General features: G+C 43.0%; 1 protein-coding gene across 1 annotated transcript in view; it reads left to right on the plus strand.

Annotated features, from left to right (window-relative positions):
• Positions 1–17,117, plus strand: part of LOC104946619 (cytochrome c oxidase subunit 4 isoform 2, mitochondrial-like) — a 25,518-nt gene extending 8,401 nt beyond the window's left edge. The window contains exons 5-6 of the mRNA XM_010772489.1: positions 3,522–3,527; positions 17,071–17,117. Coding sequence (XP_010770791.1) covers positions 3,522–3,527; positions 17,071–17,117 — 53 coding nt within the window. The remainder of the gene's footprint in view (positions 1–3,521; positions 3,528–17,070) is intronic.
• The last annotated feature ends 7,504 nt before the right edge of the window (positions 17,118–24,621 follow it).

Below are 24,621 nucleotides of genomic sequence, written 5' to 3' on the forward strand. Positions count from 1 at the left end.
AATTCAGACAGGGGAGCTCCGCACCCCCTGCCTGCCGCTAGGGGGTGCTGCAGCGCCCTCAGCACCCAGCTTGCTCGTTGAGCAGATCGCCACTGGTCTTTCAACTAAATACACAGCCACGCAAAAACGGCGGCGTTTTTACAGCTCCTTATGGGTACTGCAATTAGTGAAGTGCTTTCCTCCGTGTTGAAACGATCAGCACTGCACCACGGAGGAAAGCGGCAGAAAGTCACCTGGAGATAAAGAGAGCGGGGCTGCGTTGCGTGCACGGCTTCCTTCTGCAGGTAACGGGGAGACGCGCTCTGGCGGCGGTCTCGTTCAGGATCCAAAAATACAATTAAAATATTTTTGCACACTTATTCCACTTATTCCTAGTGTGCCACTGGTTACGGTGCCGCGTGCCAATGCTGGCACGCGTGCCAGGGGTTGCCGACCCCTGCCCTAGACCTTAGTGGAGACGTAACACAAATGGGGGCTCGTCCGGGATCTCTATTTTCCTGAGCTAAAAAAACAAAACAAAATACAGGGGTGGCAACAATCCGCTAACCTAGTGTGTCTTAACATTAGTTACCTACGTGATGAGAAATGTACAGGGTACCCCAGACTTACCTAACTCCCCAACCTCTCAACACACACACATTAACAAAGGTCAGACAGAACAAAATAAGTAGAAGGACTTTCTACTCAAGGCAGTCAATTGCAGGCTCCTCATCAGCAACAGGCCCAGGGTGAGAGAGAGAGAGAAGACTTCCTGGGTGCCTCCTTTATGGTCGGCCCTGGCTGCTGATAGGCCAGCTGAGGGTGAGAGGATCCAATCAGCTTTCAGACTCAGGTGCACAGGCAGATACCGATCAGCTGCTGATTAGCTGTGCAGAAGACAGGGAGAAGAGCGAAAACACAGGAGGGAAGGAAAACCACACAAGTACAGCCTGCCTGGCACGCAACACCCACTGTTGAAAGCGCTTGAATCAATCCAGAGACAGGAATCTACATCTTATCACCATAAGGATCTTTTTTACAAAATCAGGTTGAATTTGTCATTGTATTCCTTATGAACTTCGGAGGGGCTTTACAAACCATTGGATTTCTCTGGAGTGTTCCAAAGTAAAGCAACACACTAACTATGATGTACGCTTAACAATTCACATTTCCTCACAGCAGTCGAAGAGTTATTTTCGGCGTCAAATTGACTTTCTTCAGGATGATTTTTCTTCCGGAAATACCTTGAATATTTGACATGTCTTAATGAGCGTCTCTTCATGCACGCTTGAACACTCTCTATCCAAGACTTCAGAAAGACCCGGCAGACTCAGTTCATGTTCCAACATTGGCTTTATTAGGTTCAATGTCAATTCATTTTACAACGGCATTCTAAGACATACAAACAGACATCTTTAGTCGTGTCCTCTTTATGGCCGACAAGAGAGCTAACAGTTTGAAAATAGTCTTTTACTTAGCATGTTCTCCAATAACCCTAAAAAACAAAGAAACACAATGCACATCAATGCAAAGAGTTTAAGGCCATTCCAAGGGGCACAATTATGCTTTTTACACCAAATATAAACAATGTTTAAAAAGCAATCACTTCTGTTCTCCTTAAATATGTTACTAAGCTAACACACTATTCTAATCAGTTTAAATAACTAGCATATATATATATATATTTATAGAGAGAGGCGTGCCAATGCTGTCACACTTCCTTCATTTGTGCCTCCATCAAGAACATTTTCCGCACAGTAATTGACACGCATGCACACACACACATAATGTGCAGGGGGGTGGGGGGGGGGGGTTGAGTGAGGGACCAGGAGCAGCTTCTTTGTGGGGCATACACTAGAACACTAGAAAAATAGATAGATACTGTACTGGAATGTATGAAAGCAGACCTTGGCTAGTAAGACGCTCCGGACACGAGCATTCAGAGGAAACAGAGGTTTGTTTTTTATTGGTTGACATATTTATTCCCATCAGTTTAGAAAGGGAAATCCAGAAGAGTGTATAGATGTACACGATTCAGTGAACATGAGGAAAAAGAGGACAATTGGAGGTGGATGAAGAGACATGAGACAGATTTTTCTTGCAGAAATCCAAATGATTCTTATTCTTTCTATGGACTAAGACAGTCAAAAGATACGAGCATCACAAACTCCTAAATCCAACAACTAGAATGCTATTATTGTGATGTCATAAAGAAGTGCTCCAGACAATGAATGGTGAGAGATGATCACACGAGAGCAGCCAGGGGAATATTCGGAGAACATTTTTCTGAGAGCAGTGGAATAATGCTCATTTGGGTATTCAAAAATAAAATAAGCATCTGTGGGTCAACACAATCATTCTACCATCCATTGTCTACGGAGCAGCTCCAGACTTATTACCTGCTGACATGACAAGATTGGAGCTCATGCTGCGTTCCAGACAACGTGGACATTTGAAAATAACAACCTTCTACTAAAAAAACTCAAATGGAGCGCCACCTGAAGTCAGAGCTTCTACTCGAAAATGTATCTACTCTGACTTTACAAAGAGACAGCTCTCTGACGTCACACAACAATGGAGAAACACACATTGTCAACGGTAAAACACCAACTTAAACGCAACATCAAGTATTTATGTCTGTATTTAATTAAAGCAATACAAGCTAATGCATAGTTCCAAACTTCAATCTATATCAAAATATCTCGCCAATGTCAGTGATTACAATCTCTGTAGGTTATCTTCTCTGCAGCAAAAGCTATTTGAGATCACTTACAAATGCTCCAAAAATGTGGAGGCTGCGCTTCTGAGAAAACACTTTCCAGAAACGTCAGCACCTGGAACACATGGAGGGCAGACGTCGGAATCTTTTCACTGGAAAACATCTTAGCTCTGAGGTGTCTGGAACGGTTTTGGGTTTGAGAGAGAAGCTCATGGTCACTAATGTTGATTTTCTAGGTCACAAAAATAATCTTAATTTAGGCGATGTTCCCTTAAATGTTCACTCTATGGCTCAACATCTTTGATAAGAAAATGGCCTGTACTGAGCTGCTGTAACACACGAGAAAATGTAGTAAGCTGGAGACAGTATTCGGGATGAGATCCAGATTGAACACTGGGTGGGGGTACTGGGAACAGGGTGAAGTACCCCCCCCACCCTTCCCAGTGAATTAATGGCGCTGCCAGTTGTTGGTGCATGAAACACCAGGCGACAAACCCTCCTCCGACTTAAATTAAAGATGGAAAGATGTTCGGAAACAAAGAAAGGGTCTCCTCGTCTCTCACACACTACATGTGACTGGTAGGTGTGTGTGTGTGGTCTAGCATTGCTATACTTGTGGGGACCTACATCTGTTTACACAGTCACATGTGGGGACTCGCCTCCCTTATGGGGACATAATGGAGGTCCCCACAAGGGGAATCATTAATTTTAGGTTGAAGACTTGGTTAGGGTAAGGTTAAGGGTAAGGGTTAGGGTTAGGCATGTGTTGGTTATGGTTAAGGGTTAGGATAAGTCTCCAGGGAATGCATGTAAGTCAATGTAATGTCCCCTGAAGTGATCTATACATGGTGGGTGTGTGTGTGTGTGTGTGTGTGTGTGTGTGTGTGTGTGTGTGTGTGTGTGTGTGTGTGTGTAGCAGCATGTGGGCCAGCTGTGACTGACACACGTGCTAGGTGCAGTGACAGCCGGGGGAATTGCAGAGGAGGAGGTGGAGACGGATGTGTGGTGGAGGGGGGGGGGGAGAGACGGATGGAGCTCTGACAGATTTCAAGTGTCTGGGGGAGAGTGAGGAGGATGAGGCGGGGGGGAGGGGATGAGAGCTACGGCTGGATAACTTGGAGTGAAAGTGTGTGAGATGGGAAGGTGTGTGTGTCCTGCAGACGCTGAGAGCTGCTGATTGGCTGATAAACAGACACTTTTTTAATTAAACTGAAAACACATGTGAGGCAGAACTGCTTTGTCTCTTCACTTTGCTACAAAAAGGGCTGTGATGTTTCCGGGGGGAAACTGAGAGACACGTACATTTGAGTAATGCTTTGTAGTTAGGAATGACTATTGAGATAGCACAGAGGAGCATTGCAGCACATGATTAGGATTTTATTTCAAATTTAGCACAGAAATGATAAACACTTTATTTTAACCTTACCAAGAAAAAGCTGCAGCTAATACTTTCTCTAAAAAATCAAGTCTTCAGATGTCGTCGTTTATCACACGAACAGTTTAATTTACAATAATATAACATGACATTAGAAAAACAAGCAGCAAATCCTCACATTTAACCAGAATATCTATGCTGATAATTATTCAATCAATTATCAAAACTGTTGCCGTTGACTTATCCATAAACTGACTAATTGTTTGCAGCTCTTTAAACGATAAGTTAATTGTTTACAACGCATCATAATGTAGTTGTAAACAGACAAAAGGATATTTAAGTGTTTATTAATGTAGTTTTCAACAATAATAATTTAGCAGTTAACAGATAATCAACCAATAACAATGTTTCAATTGCACGGACAATTGACCATTTCAACCTGCCTGTGAATGACCGTGTCATTAATAAACGTCTTACTGGCTAAATGTTGAACTCAGACGCATTGTAGGAAAAGTTATAATTGTTGACTCACACATTGATAAGCACTTGTATAGTGTTTTACAGACCAATGAATACATGTGCACATGTGCTAATAGATGCTAAATAGGGAGGGTTAAAATAAAGGGGTTGCCAAAATAGACAGCCAGATCTCTATGGGGTGTGTTCAGGGTGCTACAGTATCTGCTGCGTTCCTCAGCGACTGAGAGGGGAACATGGACGCAGTCGTACAAGAAACTGACACACGGGTCAGAATGTGCGGTCAGCGGGGGTTTGAATGGACTGACAGAGCTAGGGATTGAGTTTAAGACTCCTGTTAGCTAAGATATTTTCGACTCCTTCTCATACAGTGGTGCAATGATGACGTATTTTTGTAAACCCGGGATTGAGCATAGCAAGGGCTCCTTCCACAAAAATCAATACCATTTATCCATTCGATTTTGGAATATTGCAGAAAATAAGAGCTTTGGCAAACACACGTTTATGATACTTTCACGTTTTGTTCAGATGGATTCACTTCAAATATTAACTTCACTTTTATAGCAAATGCAATTGCAAGAAGTACTTAGCTAAGGTTAGACTAGGAACGGACTCAATTTTGCCCTGATGGTGTTTAGTAGTTTCAACCAGTTGCGTAGAAGCTTCAGACATTCACCAGTGGGATGTCGTAAAAAAATATGTGTAAGCTTGTGTTTACCACAGCTCTTATTATCCGAAAAAACATTGACTTTCATAAATGCGAACTGGAAGGAAAATCTGCAATGCTAACTCATTTCGGGGTTAAGGACACATCCCTGCACGGCTCTTTTTCACACTAACCAATGAGCAAAGGAGTGGGCAGGACAGAACAATGGTTGGGTTAGGGTTATGTTCACACTGAAGCTGTTCAGAGAGCAGATGCTACATCCTCCCTGCTCTCACTCTCCATTAGGCTCATTCGTAGAACGTTTAGGGTTATGTTCACAGTGCAGCTTGTTCAGAGAGCAGATGCTACTCCTCCCTGCTCTCACTCTCCCATTGTAGGCTCATTCATAGAACCGTCTGCGAGGGGCGGACAGCTTGCGGCAGCTGGCACGCGAGAAGCCAGTTCGCGGGACCTATACCACAAACCACTTTCAATATCTTCAAAGACTGGGGTCAGTTTCAGCCGCTTTTTGAGGGCAAGATTAGGAAACCAAAAATGTGTTAAAAGTGATGCGTACAAACATAAAGACGGATCGAGAGGAGAAGAAGGAACAATCGCTTCAGAGGACTCTTTATAACCGCACAAGAATACTAGGAACTCTTCCTCTCCTCTGGCTTTTTCTCCAAAGTTCAACACAGGAGGAGTCCTCAGGTGTGTGTGGAGGGAGGAAGGGGGGAGTAAACATCATCAGCAGTTCTGACGAGACACACGGGACCTTCATTTTATCTTCTTGTAGGGGGAGGGGGGTCTTCACATGCGCTTCTGGGCGATGAGCGAGCCCACCACCACCCCGGTCACCAGGGTCATCCCCGCCAGCAGCCACTTCTTGAAGCTCTCCTGGGAGCGCCGGCTCTCTGCCGCCGCGTCCTGCCCGAACATCTCCGCAAAGCGCTCCTGGAGGACGGGAGAGAAAAGACAGGAAGAATGAATATATGAATAAACACTTCAATATTCTTACTGGTTCATTGTCTGTAGGAACACACCTAGAGATCTGGCTGGAGACCCTTTATTTGCTACATGGGAGCTCTGTAGGATACAACTACATTATGATGCGTTGTTTAAAAGAGCTGCAAACAATTAGTCTATGGATAGGTCAAAGGCAACAGTTCTGATCATTGATTGAATAATTATCACCATCGATATTCTGTTCTGCTTTTTTCTAATGTCTTGTTTTATTATTGTAAACTAAACTGTTGTGATAAAAAAAGAAATTTGAAGACTTCATTTAACAGAAATGTTCTTATATTTTAAAGACTCAATTAGGTTTTAAAAAACTAAAGAAAATCAATAATGAAAGAAAGCGTTAGCTGCAGCTTTTTCTCAGTAGGGTTGAAATATCAGAATGTCTTTGCTAAATGTGCAATAAAATCCTAATCATGCGCTGCAATTGTCAAACAGGAGACCATTTGTCCTCTGTGCTAACTCAAGAATAATAATAGGCGAGAGGAAAGGGTTAACACCGGCTATTTGATATGTCTGAATGTGAGAAACCCCACAGACTTTACTGAAAGTGCCACAGACAGGTGTGCAGGGTCAGGTGGAGTCCCTCTGTAAAGGTCGCCCGTCTGATTGCTGCTGCAGCCCACATCTGGATCACAATGACTGTCTCAGCCTACACACGGTCACACGGAAATTTCCATCCACCGCAGATATCATCATAAAAGGTGACATCACAGTAGCAACACATCCCACCTGCCTCGATGCTGTGCACCGTAACACCACCATCTCACTGATTACAGGGAAATGTATTTGTGTAATCATGTTAACTATTAGCATTTGTCCTGTTTTAAACATATTCTTTTGTTTACTTTGGTTCTTTCCCACTGATTACTGATCCCACCAAGTTTTAGATTCTCTCAAATTCTTATCTTTTCTCGGTACTGAAAAAGGTGATCTTATTGGCAGATCTGATTCCATAGTGTATTAGTGTTAACAAAGATAACCATTCTTAAAAAAAAATGTATTGCTCAAAATCTACCGTGTAACTCCATAATAATCCTTAGTGATATGAGTTTTGCGAAGTTATAATAATAATTGCAAAGGTTATACAGCCTAAGTATTATCCGTGTTGAATAGAGCTCTGTCCCAGCAACTCCTGCTGGAAAAGTGATCCATACGGCTCCATTGTTGTGCTCACATTCTTTCCCACTGTGGTCCTCAGATTGCTAAACCTACATCCCTCCCACTGAAATCATTTCCTGGAAATGAAGCTTCAGCGCACGCAGATCTGATGTCGGCCAGCAGGAGGCGCCTTCAGGCTCAGAGAGCAGTAACACAGATCAGCTGATCTACTGGACATGACCCACTGAGTCTCAAGAGCAAATGATCAAACAAATGGGGAAATGACTCTATCAGATGACTGTCTTCCTCTTTTAAGGGGGGGGGGGGGGCTCTGTTACTGGAGACAGCAGAGAAGGAGACGAGTGAAAGTACATGGAGGCTATCAGTGAATCACAGCAGGAATGCAGGGAAGAAACAGAGTAATAAAGTAGAGGATATGCTTTTCAAACCCAGGACTTCTCCCAAAACTCCTGTTAACCATGTGGACGCGAGACAAAACCTGACCCTAATCAGCTCCGATGACACAATTCACCACGGCAACGGAAGGAATTTAGATGAGCCTCCATTTTAATCCAGAGCAGCTAGAACTATGAATGCATGTATAATACATATCTTTAAAAACACACTGAAGCAGAAGCAAAAGAGCCGGAGAGCACAGTCAACAATTACGTTTTGATCCAGTGTAGTGTACTCATACATTATTTACCAGACTTGAATTTCCTTAATGCATGATGAAGTGGCGTAATCTCGCTGTATAATATACATAAGAGTCAGAAATGTATTTATTCTGCTGTAGCCTGACAGGCGACTGGAGATGAAATGCAAGAATACACCGTTTCACTGATAGAGCCAAAAGCATCATTTAGGGGGATGTGCAGTTGAAAAGAGGCTAGAAACTCACTTTCTGGAACAGCGGCGGATGGATACGAGTGAAACCAAACTAAAGGGGCAGTGACAGATCAGACAGAGAAAAGGCTGGACAGGTTAGGAGTATTATTCCTGAGTCATTGAGAGTTCTAGGAATTGCTAATCTCTGGCTGATAATTTAACTGTGGTGTCTAGTTGCCCTGACATCCTCCTAATCCCTGAAATAAAAACCTGAACAATTCAACTGACCGTTCCCCAATTTGTGAGGAAACATACCAACAATGAGACCACGTAGTTACAGTGACTCAGACTCTTCAGAATAACTTGTTGAGGAGGAAAGGTGTTTCTGTCTCCATCTGATGCGATGTAATGCTGAGTATTTCTTAGGAAAGGAATCTTGTTGGTGACCTTTCTTTGGGTGTGAATGTGCTGCTGTGAGATAAGGGGAAGGATTGTGTAGAAATGACCTCACTGCTGTGGTGTTCGTTCGGCCCTAACCAGAACCCGATCGATGACTGTGCCAATAGAACAGTCACTTATATAGAGTATACTGCTGTTACGTTGGTTACAGTATCAACAGGATTTTTGTAGTTTTTTTAAGAGCCAAAACTACAAATCCAATTAAAAACCATACAATTCTGGTGTTGTGCGAAATCTAAAACACATCAGTGAGACCAACTGTTGCACTGAATGTCATGTTTCTTCATTATGATTTTTGAGTCAATCCCATAGTATTGCAGCTGGAAATACTCACTGGAGCAACACAAATGTGTATTCATCCATAGCTGAAAATAGTCCCTCAGAAAAGGCCAATTTCCTTCTAAAGAAATAAGGCTACTAAAAAAAACTACAATCCCCAGCTGTTTCAGGAAAATACTGCTTTTAAAATGTGAACTTTTATTATTTGTGACTTGAGATGGCAACCAGATTTTTCAAGCTGCACAGTAGCTCTTTTCATTGATGTTATAGCTCTAAATAAACACACACACCTACAGTGAAGTGCCGGACCAACTCAGTGAGCAAACATTTCATGAGACACGTGGAGTCGATGTTCCCTGGCAGTGAGTAGGATGTGAGGAATGTGTAAATATCTAACTGAGAGCAACACGCTGAAGGACGCTCTGCCACTCACACAAGGATCACTCGAGGAGAGAATTCTTCCTTCAACTCTCATTCCTTTAACCCACCCTGCCGAGGCCTCGGTACTCGAGGACGCTCACTGTAGGCATGAGAGGAATCTGACTAGGAAGAGTAAATATTAGTTCTTAGCTTCACCTTGATTCCGGCAGGCCTTGATATGGTTCAAGAACGCTTCAGAAAAGATAAACATGACAACATGGAGGAATATATGAGAGTGTGTTAACAAGAGGCTGGTTAGGATATACACTAGAAAGGAGTTGCCTTTAACCATCATGATGACAGCACTATGTAAAAGGGAAGCTGGAATGTGCCACCAGGGATTTTGATAAAAGGCACTTTAATAAAATAATGATGTTACATGATTACAAGGTATACGAGTCAATGTTTTACTGAATTGAATACTAATTTCTTTCCAACCTCCCCAGCAGATGGCTCCTCCTTACAAATACACCATAGTTTCCTACAAACAAGATCAATCTTCAAACATTCAAAAAGTACTCAAACTGAAGAAAGTAGTGCATTTGTATGGGACTATTTTCAGAACAGGATCAATACACATTTGGGGTTCGAGTTTTTTTTGGCTGCAGGATGACCAACCAACCAACAAACAAACCGACCGACCAATCAACCACCAAAACACAATACTTTATTTATCCCAATATTTAAAATCTAAATCAAGATTTTACTGGAGTGACAATACCACATAACTCAAAATACATTAAAAGGAATTGGTTTTCTATAAAGTATTTCATGAATTCTATAAACTCGGTTTCTTCACATGGGAATCAGACATGTTTACAAGAGGCTGGGATCATGATGACGGCGCTGCCTAGAAGTTGGAATGAGCCACCAGGGATTTTGATAAAAGGCACTTAAAGTAAATAATGATGTAACATGATTACAAGGTATATGAGTCAATGTTTAAGTGCGGCTTTTTTAATCCTTAATAAAAGCACCATCACTGCCAATCCCTCTCTGTGACAGACGAGGAAATGGGTGTGGAACAAAGACAGCACCTTGTGATGGTGAATGATAGCTAAGACGGACATGTCAAGACATGTCAGCGTCCAGTGGTTCAGAAATATATAATGAAACAATGTGTGATGATGTGCCAAGGGATGCAAAGTAACGCCCCTTTAATGCTGTTCATGCTGATCATACTTTTGTGATCTTATTGGGCGTGATAGGTGTTCATGGATCTCTTTTGTGTGAACTTCATTTTCTACTTAATTATCAAATTATATTGTTAACTGTAATCAACTGTTCTCTTTCAACTTGAGTAAACTTGCATATTTGGCTCAACACATTTTTTTAATTATTGTTTGCAAGACTCTTCTTATTAATTGGGATACACCTTATCTTTGTTGATGTCAAATAAAAATAAATTCACATACACAGATTAAAACCGTTTCTCAATTATCCCTAAGCTCCCCACAAAAAGACCCTTGTTGTAAAGATCAATCTTCAAACACATTCAAAACCACTCAAACTAAATAAAATACTTAATTTGTGACTTATTTCAGATCCGGATTAATACACATTTTTTACATTAATAAAAATGTGTTTTAATTGTCTTATTGTTTTATGTCCACTAATTTACATTGTTGGAGGAGCTCGGAACTTAATATTTGCATTCTCATAACTACACTATAGCTACTGTGCAAATGACAATAAAGCCTTTGAATCTTGAATTTGGGCTTCGAGTGAGAACCAACCTGACTACAAAAGTGTGCAGTGTGTGCTGCATTCCCATAACAATGGGGCTTAATGGCACAGAGGAACACTTTATTACAATACATAATACATCAAAAACGATATATTGACCTGCAGTCAAATACTATGACTGGTCTTTGGCATTCTTGTGGAACATGCAATAACTCCTGAAAGTAACCTGGACGGGCCGTCCACACTACAGCTTCGACAGCTTCAAAAACGGTTTCCAACGCGTCTGCCCATTCACTTTGAATGGGGTGACATCACGTTGCCTCGCTTTGCGCCGAACTGAATTGTGGGTAGCAGAACGGAGCTTTCCCGGCGTTTCAGGCTGCAAAAGTTGAGCAATGTTCAACTTTTGAAGCTTCTGAAGCTTTTGGTGGAAGCGTAAGCCAATCAAATCATATGCCAGTACAAGCTCTAGCCAATCAAACCGCTGCTTGTGTGTCAGGGGCGGGAGATTCTTGTGATTGGTTGTTGGTCGAGCTTCAGACACGCCCGCCGGCAAGCTTTTTTTGAAGCTGTAGTTTGGACGGGCCGTTGGTCCTAAAAGAACCTTATTTGCTAACTTTTAACACATTATAATGGACACATCACCTGGAAAAGGAAATCAATCAAACATGGCAGCCCATCCTTTGTAATGGTGCCAATGGGGTGATCAATTGAGCCAGGATCCACTGTGATCACACGTCGATTTCTAGAAGGTATTTCATTCCATCTCTAGCTTTAAACTCAGTTTCTTCACATGGGAATCAGAAAATCTATAAAACTTCACTGTTTAAATATATTACGAACAGAAAGCCTCAGGGCCCCGGTTTGATTTCTTTCCCATTATAACCAGTCAGCTCACTACGCACATGTCAAAGCCGTTGGTTTGATACGTTCAATCTCTGTTAGTCCCACCTGGCAGGTAAAGCCCGTCTTTAGCTGCTCTCTCCCTTCCCTTTCACACGGTCACGCCTTTTATTTCTTTATCTCTGCTCCGCTCCCACAGGAGATCAGGTGCTAGGCAGCGGCCTGCACAGCGCTTTCAGGACTTTTTCTCCCAGCTCCTCTTCCCCTTTCTCTTTCTTCGTTAGCCAGGGAGTCAAAAAGAGGATGAGGGAAGGATTAGCTCATGAAAGCAAAAGTATGGTCAAAGAGACAGCAAGGGAGGGGAAAAGTGAAGGGGCACAGGAAAGGAGATTCTGCAGTCGGTTGCCAAGGCTACCGGCGAGCAGCTGATTAGCGTGTGTTATGTGTGTGAGTGTGTCTGGGCCTGTTGGTCCATCTCTGTGGCTGATAAATGGTCCCGTACTACATGTGGAGAAAGGAGCATTTCAACGATCATTAGCAGCAGCTTCCGATTCATCAGCTCTTGTGTCTGTTGCGCCGGTGTTGCACCATAACAAGGCGACACACACACACACACACACACACACACACACACACACACACACACACACACACACACACACACACACTAGTGTGTGTGTGTGTGTGTGTGTGTGTGTGTGTGTGTGTGTGTGTGTGTGTGTGTGTGTGTGTGTGTGTGTCGCCTTGTTATGGTGCAACACCGGCGCAACAGNACCAAAGGAGTTGGTTTTTTTCGTTACCCTAAAAGAGTTTTCAACCTTTTATCGACTCTTTATTCCAGACACCTTTTTGTTTGGACAAACTATTACGCCACTGGGCAAGACTAAAACGCACGACACGTAGAGAGGTGTACAGATGGGTGATGGAAAGGATCTACAAGGTTAGTCCCTATTTAGATTGGCAGCCTATCTAATATTTTCCCAAACATCCCCGCAGTGGACTGGTGATCACGGTCTTGAGTAGCCTAGTTCGACCGACTTTGCAAGAGAGGGTGAAAGAAAGTATGAGGAATGTGAGTAGGAAATTGAGGAGGCACTGATAAGAATAAACTTCTGAACAAAAGGCCCGTCTAGAACCGAGGCCGGACCACTGGCCGACCCATAATTTTTTGTAATCCACGTGCTGGCGACGGTGGTACACTCCCGTTACCATATTCGGGAGGACACCTCGTCGCTCATACCAATGTACATCACAATCTCCGCGCGCTAACGCTGAAGGGCGAGTGCCCCTCCGCCACGAGCGCGAGGGGCCCGAGGGCGCGACGTTTGTCGACAACAGATAGGGAGTCGGGTCTACTGTCCGCTTCCTGTGTGGCTACCGTCGGTACCGTCACTCCTGGTTTAGGACGCGTCACTGGCTGCACCTCTCAATATGATGCCAATATAAACAAGGTCTTCTGTCGGCTCTGTACATCAATGCCGACCTATGCTGACAAGTAAGTGAAGAGTAGACAATATAAAGGTATTGGCGAAATGTCCCAGCAGTTTAGGATAATGAAGGTTCTAATCAAATCAATTACATAGCCATTACATGTCTAACTCCTAATGACAGGAAGGCAGAAAGTGCATTATACAAATATTAATACTCATAATAATAGCTGACATTTTTTAACAATGACCACAATATCATTATTTTAATTAACCAAATATGAACAATTGAGGAAATGAGGAAGAACTGATGATTCAAATGTTGTAGTACAAGTAGTAATGTAGTTTGTGCATAAATTACTATTGCAACAAATGTGTTCATTTTCTTCATTATTAGTCGATTTTTTTTGGACGAATGCTCCGGGCCAGTGCTTACAATGGTGGGGCCAGTGATAATACAATGCCACCGGCCCGGAGTTTTGACCTTTTTTGTGGCAGTTAAACATCATCAAAAGACTGTTGATCTCCAGTATATGTGTGATAATGAATGGTCGCAAACTGTCTGTTTTGTAAAGTGAGTAAGACACTGAGGCTGTAATTAAAAGCCCCCGTAGAGGGCAAAGCCATTGACTTGTTTTGACAAGGGAAACACCTGAGCTTCCTTTGTGCCATCCTCCTTCACAGACCTATTTTCTCTTCCTCTTTCTCTCTGTAATTAACATGCACATAGGATAGGCAGTCAGATCCACAGTCGTCTGTCAGACTACCCTACCGCAGAAGAGCAGGAAACCTCACCCTTGGGACCTATCCCGTCCGCCTCCATCTCTTAGTTTCTCCCCCCTCCCGCCCTTCATCTTCTATACGTCTCTCCCTCTGTTTGTCTCCCGTGTCCTTCCACCTCCTCTACCCTCCCGCCGCCACTGATCGATCTGTCCCTTATATTCCGATCTGTACCTCCCCTCCTCCTCCTCCTCCTCCTCCTCCTCCTCCTCCACTATTCATCATTTTTTAGCTCATTTAATTCCAGCCCTGTCTGCCCTTCCTCCACCCTTCCTCCTCCACCCTTCCTCCTCCTCCACATCCCTAGCTTACAGACCATAGTGGTTAGACATATTGTAGAGCAGACATGCTGCCACACGCCTCGTCAATCTCACCGGCAACACCGCCTTCCAGTTATTTTTCCCATATCCGTTAGTTAATCAAAAACGCACCGAACATGGCCACCAGTGTGATCGATTCCCTCTGACTTGATCCCCTGTTCACCACCCCCACCTGTGCAGCTGCCACCATCCCTTCATCCCACGTTCCCTCCCTCCTTATGTCCCTTCATCCCATCCTCCTCCTCTTGCCTTCATCACTAATGGATCACGTGCGGTTAATTAGCAGAGATGTTTTTCTCTAGCTTTCCGCCTGTTGTTTTAGGAACACTGTTTTTGTCATCAGGCCCACAAACTGATTGTGTGTTTGTATTCACGCACGTGGCTCAGGTTGTTGTTTTGTCTCCTACATTCGAACATCTTATTGTACGATGGCATGCTGCAGAGAGGAGGGGAAGGCGCCAAGTCAAACTGGTCATGTGACCACCTCAAACAAAGGACCCGTGGCCCCACACACACACACAGTAACAGGAATGTGCCTTCCTGGCTTTTTAGTTGTGCCCACAGGTGTGTTGCAGCTTTGCAGATAAAGCCATCGCTCAAAATGACGGGCTGGTCTGAAAGCGACGTTGCCATTGTCTCACTTTATAACTTGTGACACACATAGAATTCACGCACTCAGACAATGCTCCCCAAAGCCTTTCTGCATGGGATCAATGGCGGCCACTTTTGTTGGAGCGGGCGTCAATAAGCGCCTGTGTGTGGTGGGCGGATCTATTCAGATTGATCTCTGAATGTTCTCCCATGAATGCTCAGCCGTGTGTGTGTGTGTGTGTGTGTGTGTGTGTGTGTGTGTGTGTGTGTGTGTGTGTGTGTGTGTGTGTGTGTGTGTGTGTGTGTGTGTGTGTGTGTGTGTGTGTGTGTGTGTGTGTGTGTGTGTGTGTGTGTGTGTGTGTGTGTGTGTGTGTGTGTGTGTGTGTGTGTGTGTGTGTGTGTGTGTGTGTGTGTGGTGTGTGTGTGTGTGTGTGTGTGTGTGTGTGTGTGTGTGTGTGTGTGTGTGTGTGTGTGTGTGTGTGTGTGTGTGTGTCACAGCTTGGAAATGGCAGCAGACAGATTGTTGGAGTCAGGTGCTCACAGCTCCATGACTGTTTTGCTTGTGTTTATGTAAATACATGAAAAATATACGGACTCTTTCTTGCCTGTAAGACGAGGAACCAAAACTTTCTTGTGTTGTTACATGAAGTGCTTACAGGCTCATGTTTGAGGAGCAACTGGGCTGTTCCATTGCTGAAGGATCCTTCACTTTGCCTTCCTGGTGATGAGGACATTAGAAGATATTTGACAAAGATCTTGGAGTTCATTTTGCCTCTCGATTAGGGTTTCTTTTTGCTGCCCTTTTTACATTTCTGACACTTCAGGAAAACAACTGCAGAATTGGATTGTTTTTCTTGAACATTTCCAATCACTCTATTATTGTGATAGTTATAAAAAAGCAGAGGGGGGAAAAGTATTGAGATTCTTTACTAGTAAAAGTACTAATGCCACACTTTAAAAATACAACATTTCAGTAAACATACTGCATCAAGAATGGTACTTAAGTAAAAGTATTTAAGTACGATGAGGAAAATCTACTTCAAGTATTAGGGGTAAAAGTACCCATTACGGAAAAAAGGATTGAAATACTTTAAAGCACATGGAGCAACTCTTCATATTCAACATGTCTGAACTGAATTATTCCAAAAAAAATTATTCCAGTTAAGCTTCTGTTAACCCACTCTTTCTTAAATATAATGTTGAACGGATTCATCCACACCATTAATCATTAATTTCAGATTTTCCCAAGTATTGTTTGTCGTAAAGTAACTAGAAAATACATCTGTAAAAATAAATATATTAGTGGAGTAAAAAGTACTAAGTTGGCTTTCAAAATATAGAGTAGAAGAATACAATTAAAATAATACCCTAAATGTGTACTTACTTGAGTAAATGTACTGAGTTACTTTCAACCTCTGTTCAAAAATGCTTGTGCGTGTGTTTACAGTTTTTGTCTGTTGGTCATTTGAGATGCAAGACCTGTAGCCCTGCAGCATCACACACACTGAAACACACACACCGACACGCTACACAGGGGAACACACACAGCAGTGAGACATCAAAAGAGCCTCTAATGATTACATTTGCTGCATTTAGACTGCATAAGAATCTCTCCGTCTCATTTAGAAACACACACTGGTGTCCCCGCAGCGAGACGTCCGTATGTTCCGTACCCACACGCTGTTTATGTATACAGGACAGATCTCCAGCTGTGTAATAGATGAGTGTGTGTGTCTATACTGCCAGAGCACTGCAGAGCGTGGAGCTATTAGAGCGATGTTGCCAGACTGGTAGACATCAGACTAGTGCACCATTATACTTGCACCCCCATAGAAGTGTCTGGCAATGTGTGGCAGCAGACAATCAAGAAGAAGAGGGTCAGAGATGCAGATGTCGGGGAAGGCAAGGAGGCTCGTGACTCAGCTAGATGAGGAGGCAGTATGTAGGTCAATAGGTTACGCTGCGAGTATAGTCTATACGGGAGGATTATATGTTGTACGAGCTGCTGGATGTGGGAAGACGCTGCATTTGGTTGTGCTGCTCCACTTTTTCCAAGTTTTGAAATCAGGTCACGAGCAAGTCTTCCCCCTTCTTCTGTCTGCATGCCCCCCTCGTTTTACCTCCAGCCCACATCCCTTCCCTCTCTCCAGCGACGGATTCTTTTTAATTTTTCCCATCTTCCGTCTCGCCTACGCATTCCTCTCCTCTCTGATTGCATTTCACTTCTCTATCCATCTCTCCTCTCTCTGTTTGTCCCTCTAAACTCATATCTGTGATCAGATTATGAGGCATATCATGGGATTAGTGAGTCTCATGGTATGTATTAAAGTGGGAGAGCCGGGGAACGGATAGAGAGGCGTTGATGAGTATTTCATGGTAATGCGGCACCCAATCTCATATAACACGAGGACTAAACAATGATAAAGAGCATCAGTGCCATCGACGTTTTATTCATCACGGGCTCCTTTGAATGGCCAAGGGGGTAAAAGCAATAAAGTTGGAAGATATCTTCAGTGGCACCGCAATAAGAGAGCAGAGATAATAGAAAGAGGGAACAAAAACGTTCTGATGTCGTCAAACTTTATGAAAATGATGGGAAGTGTCGTTTCAAGGAAATGTGTCGGTGAGCTTCACTGCTGCCACTTGCTCCTCTCTCCACGTTCTTTACTCCTCAAGGGTTTCCCCACTTTTCAGTTTCCAGTAGTTTTCGTCAGCCTTTATTACCCCCCAGGTTCACCCTCTCTCTTTTTTTCTAGTTTCATCTCTCTTTTTCTTTCTCAACCCCTGCTTCTCTTTATGCCTTTTGTTCTCTCTCAATCTCACTGTTTCCGTTCTTAATGTCTGTTTCTCTATCCAGACAGATGGCAGGAATGGAGGTCTTGGTGGGGTGAGGGCCTACAGGGTGGGTTAGGGTTACACTGTGAAAGACATCAATTCAGGAACATTCCCCGTCTTTTCCTTCAGATACTATTCTCTTTTTGTTTTCCTGAACCTTTGCTAAACACACGTGTGTGTGTGTGTGTGTGTGTGTGTGTGTGTGTGTGTGTGTGTGTGTGTGTGTGTGTGTGTGTGTGTGTGTGTGTTGGAGAGAGACAGCCCCCAGAGTGGGACAGGGAACAGATTGGAGTCTGAGCCCTCATGTCCTGACTCATTAATCTTCTCTTTAATTCATGGTCTCACCGCCGGCTCAACACGTGCACATACACTCGCACATAGAGCGCGCTCAAAGGTCCAAAAAGAGACTAACAAGCAGACACATTGATGTTGGCACAGAACACAAGCCAAGAGTCAACCCTTTCAATTTAATGATTCAATTTCCTAATTTTTTTTCTTGTGTCCTTGATGCCGCTTGGAAACGATTCATCACACTTCAAAGCAGTTATTTAGCCCCCTCACCACCACCTCGCCAGTATCGATCTCACGCTTAATCGGGCCGTGATCTTGCCAATAACTCAAAGTCAACCAAAGAGTGGAATAGATAAATGACTGATGGACGCCAACATCCTCATTCTTTGGAGCAAGTCAGGCTTTTCGGCCCAACTCCACATTTCAATTAGGGGAGAACGCAGAAGAAGAACAAAGAAAGGTTGACAAGTTATGAACACACCAATTGATCTGATCTTTTTTAAAGCTATGACATTCAATGCCTTTTGTGGGAATAGTTGCTGCCTGTCAGCTTGTTGTTTGAAACGTTTGCTTGGTCCTAGCAGCGCATTAAAAGCAAGTAGAGAACCCCATTCAGTGCAAAAAGAGCCCTATTCATACAGGCATTCTAATGTCAAAAAGCTTCATAAGCAATGGAAGAACAACTTAAAACATGCACATTTTAAGCAACACGATGCGACTGGATGCACTGCTCTTCAGGCATCAGCAAGTTTGATATGTATTTGTCATATTTCCCTCTCATAAGAAGGGTATTCTTCTCTTTGACTGTTCGCTTGAGCAGTCTGTCTTTTTGGATTGTACTGTACATGAATTCCATGTTCCTGGTTATTTGCTTGACGTTGTCCTTGCGTCTGCTCTTGTCACTTTCTGAAGTAGAATCCTGAAACCACGAGTTACCCTTCATGCTCTGTAAATGTCTTTGCTTTCTCTGCCTAGTGCTTAGATCGTAAGCAATTCCGACCCTTCTGGTCATATAGAATCTCTTCCAGCTGACCTGGCTTCTTTGTTCCTTCGAAAATAATAATTTGGAAAGTGTCATTAGGATGTAAAAATGGGCTGACGGCCTTGAGGAGCAACACGAAGGGCTGGAACTCGTGGGGATGATGGGGACATTGATAAGAAGCAGGAACAGTCATTCACATTGTTGGCTTTGTTGCCGTTTCTCAACAGTCATTTGATTCTAAAAAGATCTAAACTGGCATCATGCAACCACTACTAAAGGGAATTAGAAATACAGTAAGTCTGATCATATGATGGTGATGACACTCTTGATAAGGATGAGTGTTACAGGGTTATGCTGCTTTTAAATTCTGAGATCATTCTTTTTCATGAGAGCCAAACTTAGCATCTGTTGAGACTTAAATAGGCATTGTGTGAATAAGTGGAGCCCCTTTATTCATGGGCTAGCCAACGCTTGGTGTTAATTAGGGATGCCAGCGATTATTCGATTATTCGAATATTCGTTACAGTCTCCATAATCGAAAATTATTTTTAAAAATCGATTTTATTTATATATATTTTTATTATTATTTATGTTTTTTTTTTTTTTTTTCTGGCTTAGTTTCAACCAAAATATAGACTAATGCTAATAATAGTAATAGTATTAATAATTGTAAATGGCCATTGGTCACACCACCAGTTTGTTTTACTGTAAACTTGGAGGAAGCCAGCAGCGCAGCCCTTCGCTGCGCTGCTACACACCGATCTTATTATTCGCCAGGCCTGTCCGATTTTCGATTTTGATCATGGTCAGTTTCTGGCATCCCTAGTGCTAATGTGTGGGAGCCCAAAGTAATAATCTCCAGTACTTGTAGCCTTTATCAATGACTTTTTTAGAAACACTTTATCAGGAGTCCAAATCCCCTTGACATTTTCTCAAGTTAAGTCAGACTTAATGGGGAGAGTTTGAACGGCCATCTGGCATCACCACTGGAGTTCTCTGGGGTACAAGTAGGGATTTTGACTTGGTCAATCAGGCGGTTTTCTCATTGACTTGTCAGGAGGGAACCTTTGCCCCAGTGTGAGGACATGTGTAGTCTGGAGCTGTGACTCCAAGTTCTCCCTGCCACTGAGACGGACCCCGTCCCATGATGTTGCCATCCCCGTGCATCAGCGCAGGGATGGTATTATCCAAGTGGGGGAGCAGAACCTGGATTTAGCTAGATGTTGCTCTAGATGTTCAGACTGACTTTATCTCATCAGAACAGAGAATGAGTCCTTGAAGAGGCTTTTGGACAACTTCTTAGCGTGCTGTCATATTCCTTTCACTCAGGAGTGAAATCTCTCTAGCCCCTCTATCAAAGGCCAGACAGAGTTTAGCTGTACGTAAACATCTTTGAAGAGTTTACTAGTCGTTCCAAGCGTCATCCCTTTCACAATAATGGACTTTTCCAGTGAAGACATTCAGAGATGTAGAAATGGTTTTCTACCGTTGCTCAGGCATCGACCTTGACACAATTACAATTGTTGTCTTTTAATTGTTTTTTTGTATCAAAGGAGAGATTATTGGACTTCAAAGCTTTAATTTGAGTCTGGCAAGCATAATAAATGATAGGAACTTAATGGGAACTATATTCAGGTGTTTTCTTTCTTTATGTAAACTTAAGATCATAATACCATCAGTGAAGTTTTAAAGATATCTCAAAGATAGTCTCAGCACCTTAACTGAATTTGAAATTCCATCAAACAGAGTCTGAAAACATACCCCAAAAAGGCATGGAACAACAAAGTTTCATTTCTAGAAAGGCCAGAAGTGTAATTTTCTCAAAATGGCTACCGTAAGGCCTTCAGCCTTCCATGCAAGTTTTGACAACGTGTCTCTATGTCCTCAGGGGGGGTTATCTGCTGATTCCTTTGATCTTGCAGAGTCACTGTGATCTCATGATCACCTTATGGACTGTTAATCACAACGTGGGGCAGAGGTCACAGCACACATTCACGCACTGCACTCTACGATTCATACACACTCTCAACTCTCTGACATCATCTTGTTCAAGCAGCCAGAACATCATGCCAACTCTCCATGTTGCAACGGTTATTTAACTCGATAAACAAAAACACATCATGAGTTGTGTTCCAACGCAGCACTGACACAGCCCTTTAGGTCTGAGTTTGTGCACAAGGCCATGCGGTGTGTGCGTGTGCACATCCCTAGTGTTGCAACTGCCAGGAAAGTGTTGCTCAACTACAGCCGGGACAGTTTCTCGTCCTTGTGACAAGTCAGGTCAAGGACCATCAGGCCTTTGGGTCACCGCTTCATGTCAACTTTCAAAGTGCTCTCTTTTCTCATACATCACCATATGAGACACTGTTCAGTTCTAGCCAACCCTGTAAAAGAGGGAATGGAAATAGAGCTTCTGCCTACAGTATATTGTACATTATTTGATATTCCCATGTGTTTGAACAGTGGCCTTTAGTTAAGAAGGCAAAGGGGAAAAAAACGTCCCTTTCTTGAATTCCATGTTGACTGACAGCGGATGTTATGACATTCTGCTCATTCATGCACTCACTAACACACACATACATGTTGTGCAATATGGCCCTCATAACCGAAGCAAAGGGAATTTAAAGCATTCTCAGGGTAGTTTAGAGGTGTGTATCTTATGTCACTGAATCAGTTTCACTTAGTCAGTGTGTGGTATCGAGAACAGCTGCTAAGTTGAATACTTAGTGCCCCCAGTTTCTGTGCATGGCTACAATCCCATGTTCCCAATTCTCTCACACAGTCAGAGGGTGAAAAGAGGTGTTGTAGCACAGGCAGTATGGGAAAAATATACTTTTTGAACATTAAAGCATGTCAGAGTAGAGGCAAAAAATGCAATTATGAACTTGAAAATTAGCTTAATAGGGCCCCTTGAATATATTAAACCTGGAGATTCCTCAAATGTTTCTAAAAACACTGAAAACCCCACCTACATCCTTCTTCTTATCATAACAAACTAGCCCTCAGAGCATGACTTCCTCATGTTTCAAGAACTTTCACTCTTTCAAGAGAAACAGATTCAAAGCTGGTTGATCTAGATAGATTTTGTCATGTCATAGCTATTCAGAGGGAGTGTTGCACACACTCGCTCACAGTGTGTGAAAGTGCATATATGTGTCCAAGGGAGAGAGCCTTTGTCAGCTCTCAGTCACTATAAAGAGTGTTCCAGTTAGCCACTCAGAACCTTCTGGTATCTTCTCTGCATGTGAATGAGCTTTTCAGCAACGGCGCAGCTTCCTCACAGACAGCGTGCCTCATCCGGTTTGTAGCAGCCGCTTGTGGCAGCCGTGGCTTGAATGTCATGTGCTCTGCGGGTTTCTAGAAAGCATCCCTTGTCTGGTAAAAGTGAAATCTCTTAGTTAGTTACAGAGTCATTGTGTAGGGGGAAGTCTACTTGTATCATGTATTACACAGACGTGTTACCCCTATGAATTACAGGGCAGTTGATTTGTCAAAGTAACCATAGCTCCATATATCTGATGTCAATTCTTATTTTTTGCCACTGAGGCTTTTTATTGGAAAATACATTTTTTCATACCATTGTGTTACAATATTTACATCACCAACTTATCGTACAACATATGGAAATTACCTGTGTCATTTCTCCTGACCTCACTAAAAAGTAGGGATGGGTACCGAGCCCCGGTATTAAACGGGACCCAGGGCCGAATTATTAAAGACCGTGGTACCGTTAAGCTCCGACGTTAACAGTCTTTTTATCGGTACTGGAGACATGTACAAAATATATGTATTATTGCTACACAAACATTATATTGCAGTTTTAGTGTTGCCAACTCCGTTTCTAACATGCAAAAACCGTGCAAAATGCGTCTTTTTAGTATTTTCGATCTTTCCAACCTAGGCGAGAGATCTCTCTCCCACGCCTGTGTGCGAGGGGGCGGGGCAGTTTACACACACGCAGCTGCTACATGCAGCAACACACACACTGCGGAGATGGCGGAGAGAACGCGCTCCAAGGTGTGGTTAAATGTTACCCGTCTCGATGTGGACAATGCTCGTTGCCTAAAGTGCAATAAGAGTTTAGCATGTCAGGGCGGTAACACGAGCAATTTGTCTAAACATTTAGCAAAAGTGCACCACATTCAGACGGAGGAATGCACCGGGTTCGACTGTCTTTCTAGTTGCTCTGTATCCCCATCCACGAGTAACGTTTCCACGACAGGTGTTATATATAGTAGCAACACACGGAGTTAACTCAATTATACAAACATGGGTTAATGATTAGAGGTAACTGAGTTATTTATTTTGTTAAAGTTTCAGCTATTCTGTTTACAGTTCTGTCATCACATTATTTAATACGATTTGTTAAAACATTGTTGTTTCTTTTGATGTGAAATATTATGTATTTCATTTAAATAAAAAGCAATGTTAGTTTTGTTCACAATTTGTTTCGTTAGTTCACCTTTTTTTTTTCTCCAATAGAACCGATCTTTCTTGTTCACACCACCTTGACACCAACACCAACTCCATTTCCGTTTATTGATACTCGAACAGTTGTAATTTTACGCGAGGTGGTTCTTGGTGAAATTACAGGTGGGACAAAACCGGGAATTTTTGGAGTTCCCCATAAAAAAGTATTTCACAGCGAGGGACATTAACGTTACATCCCAGTTGTTCGTTCGTTTAGCCTTCTACAAGTGTTCAGACAAGTACGACGTCGAATATGGTTTCCTATCACACGTAAAGTGGTAGATGTAACCGGCCTCCTTATGTCTCCCGCTACAGTTAGTTTGGGGGGACGACTCAGTCCGGACACTGTCGAAGTGTAGACAGGCCTAATTCGGAGCGATGTCGTCCTTTGGTACGTAGGGACTACTAACATCCGTACGACACTTCGGAGGACGAGAGGAATAAAGGTCGAGGAGAGCCTGACTCGCATTCAAATATGTTCTGTGTAAACCGACGTATAAGAACGAATCGTCGTAGTGGAAGCAGGTAAGAAGGTCGGAATTACTATGTATGGAAACCGACATTCCCACCCTACGTCCACTACAGTACATCTCGTACAAAGGGGCCCACCGTACACAGAAAGGAGCGAAGGAATAAACGAACCCCAAATGATGCTCTCGTCCTCCTTGCCGTCGCTACACAAACAAAACAACCCTTACTGTCACACATCAAGTCCCGCTACCTTTCTTCCTCTCAAACAAAAAATTTCCTCTACAGGAATTTACCGGTTACGCACACACAGACAAAACACAGGGTACTACGACATCCGTCCGCGTCAACTCTCATGTCACGGGTTCTACATCACTCACAGACACTTTCACACATCTTTTCCACAGTTCGTTCTCGTAGGAAACATCTTCTACGATCGTCAATAACTCACCTTCGAGTTATTCTGGTCCAAGTTTCCTCTCTTCAACAACGTGCCAGTACTTATATTTCGTCGGTAAAAACCCCCGAACTAAACCCTTACAGGAAACATCCCTACCATAGTCAAATTCGGCAAAATTGCCTGTGATGAGAAATAGCTATGGCGAATCAGCCCAGGCCAGAAAAT

This window comes from Notothenia coriiceps, unplaced genomic scaffold (genome assembly GCF_000735185.1).
Source record: "Notothenia coriiceps isolate Sejong01 unplaced genomic scaffold, NC01 NC01_scaffold00011220, whole genome shotgun sequence".
Taxonomy (NCBI): domain Eukaryota; kingdom Metazoa; phylum Chordata; class Actinopteri; order Perciformes; family Nototheniidae; genus Notothenia; species Notothenia coriiceps.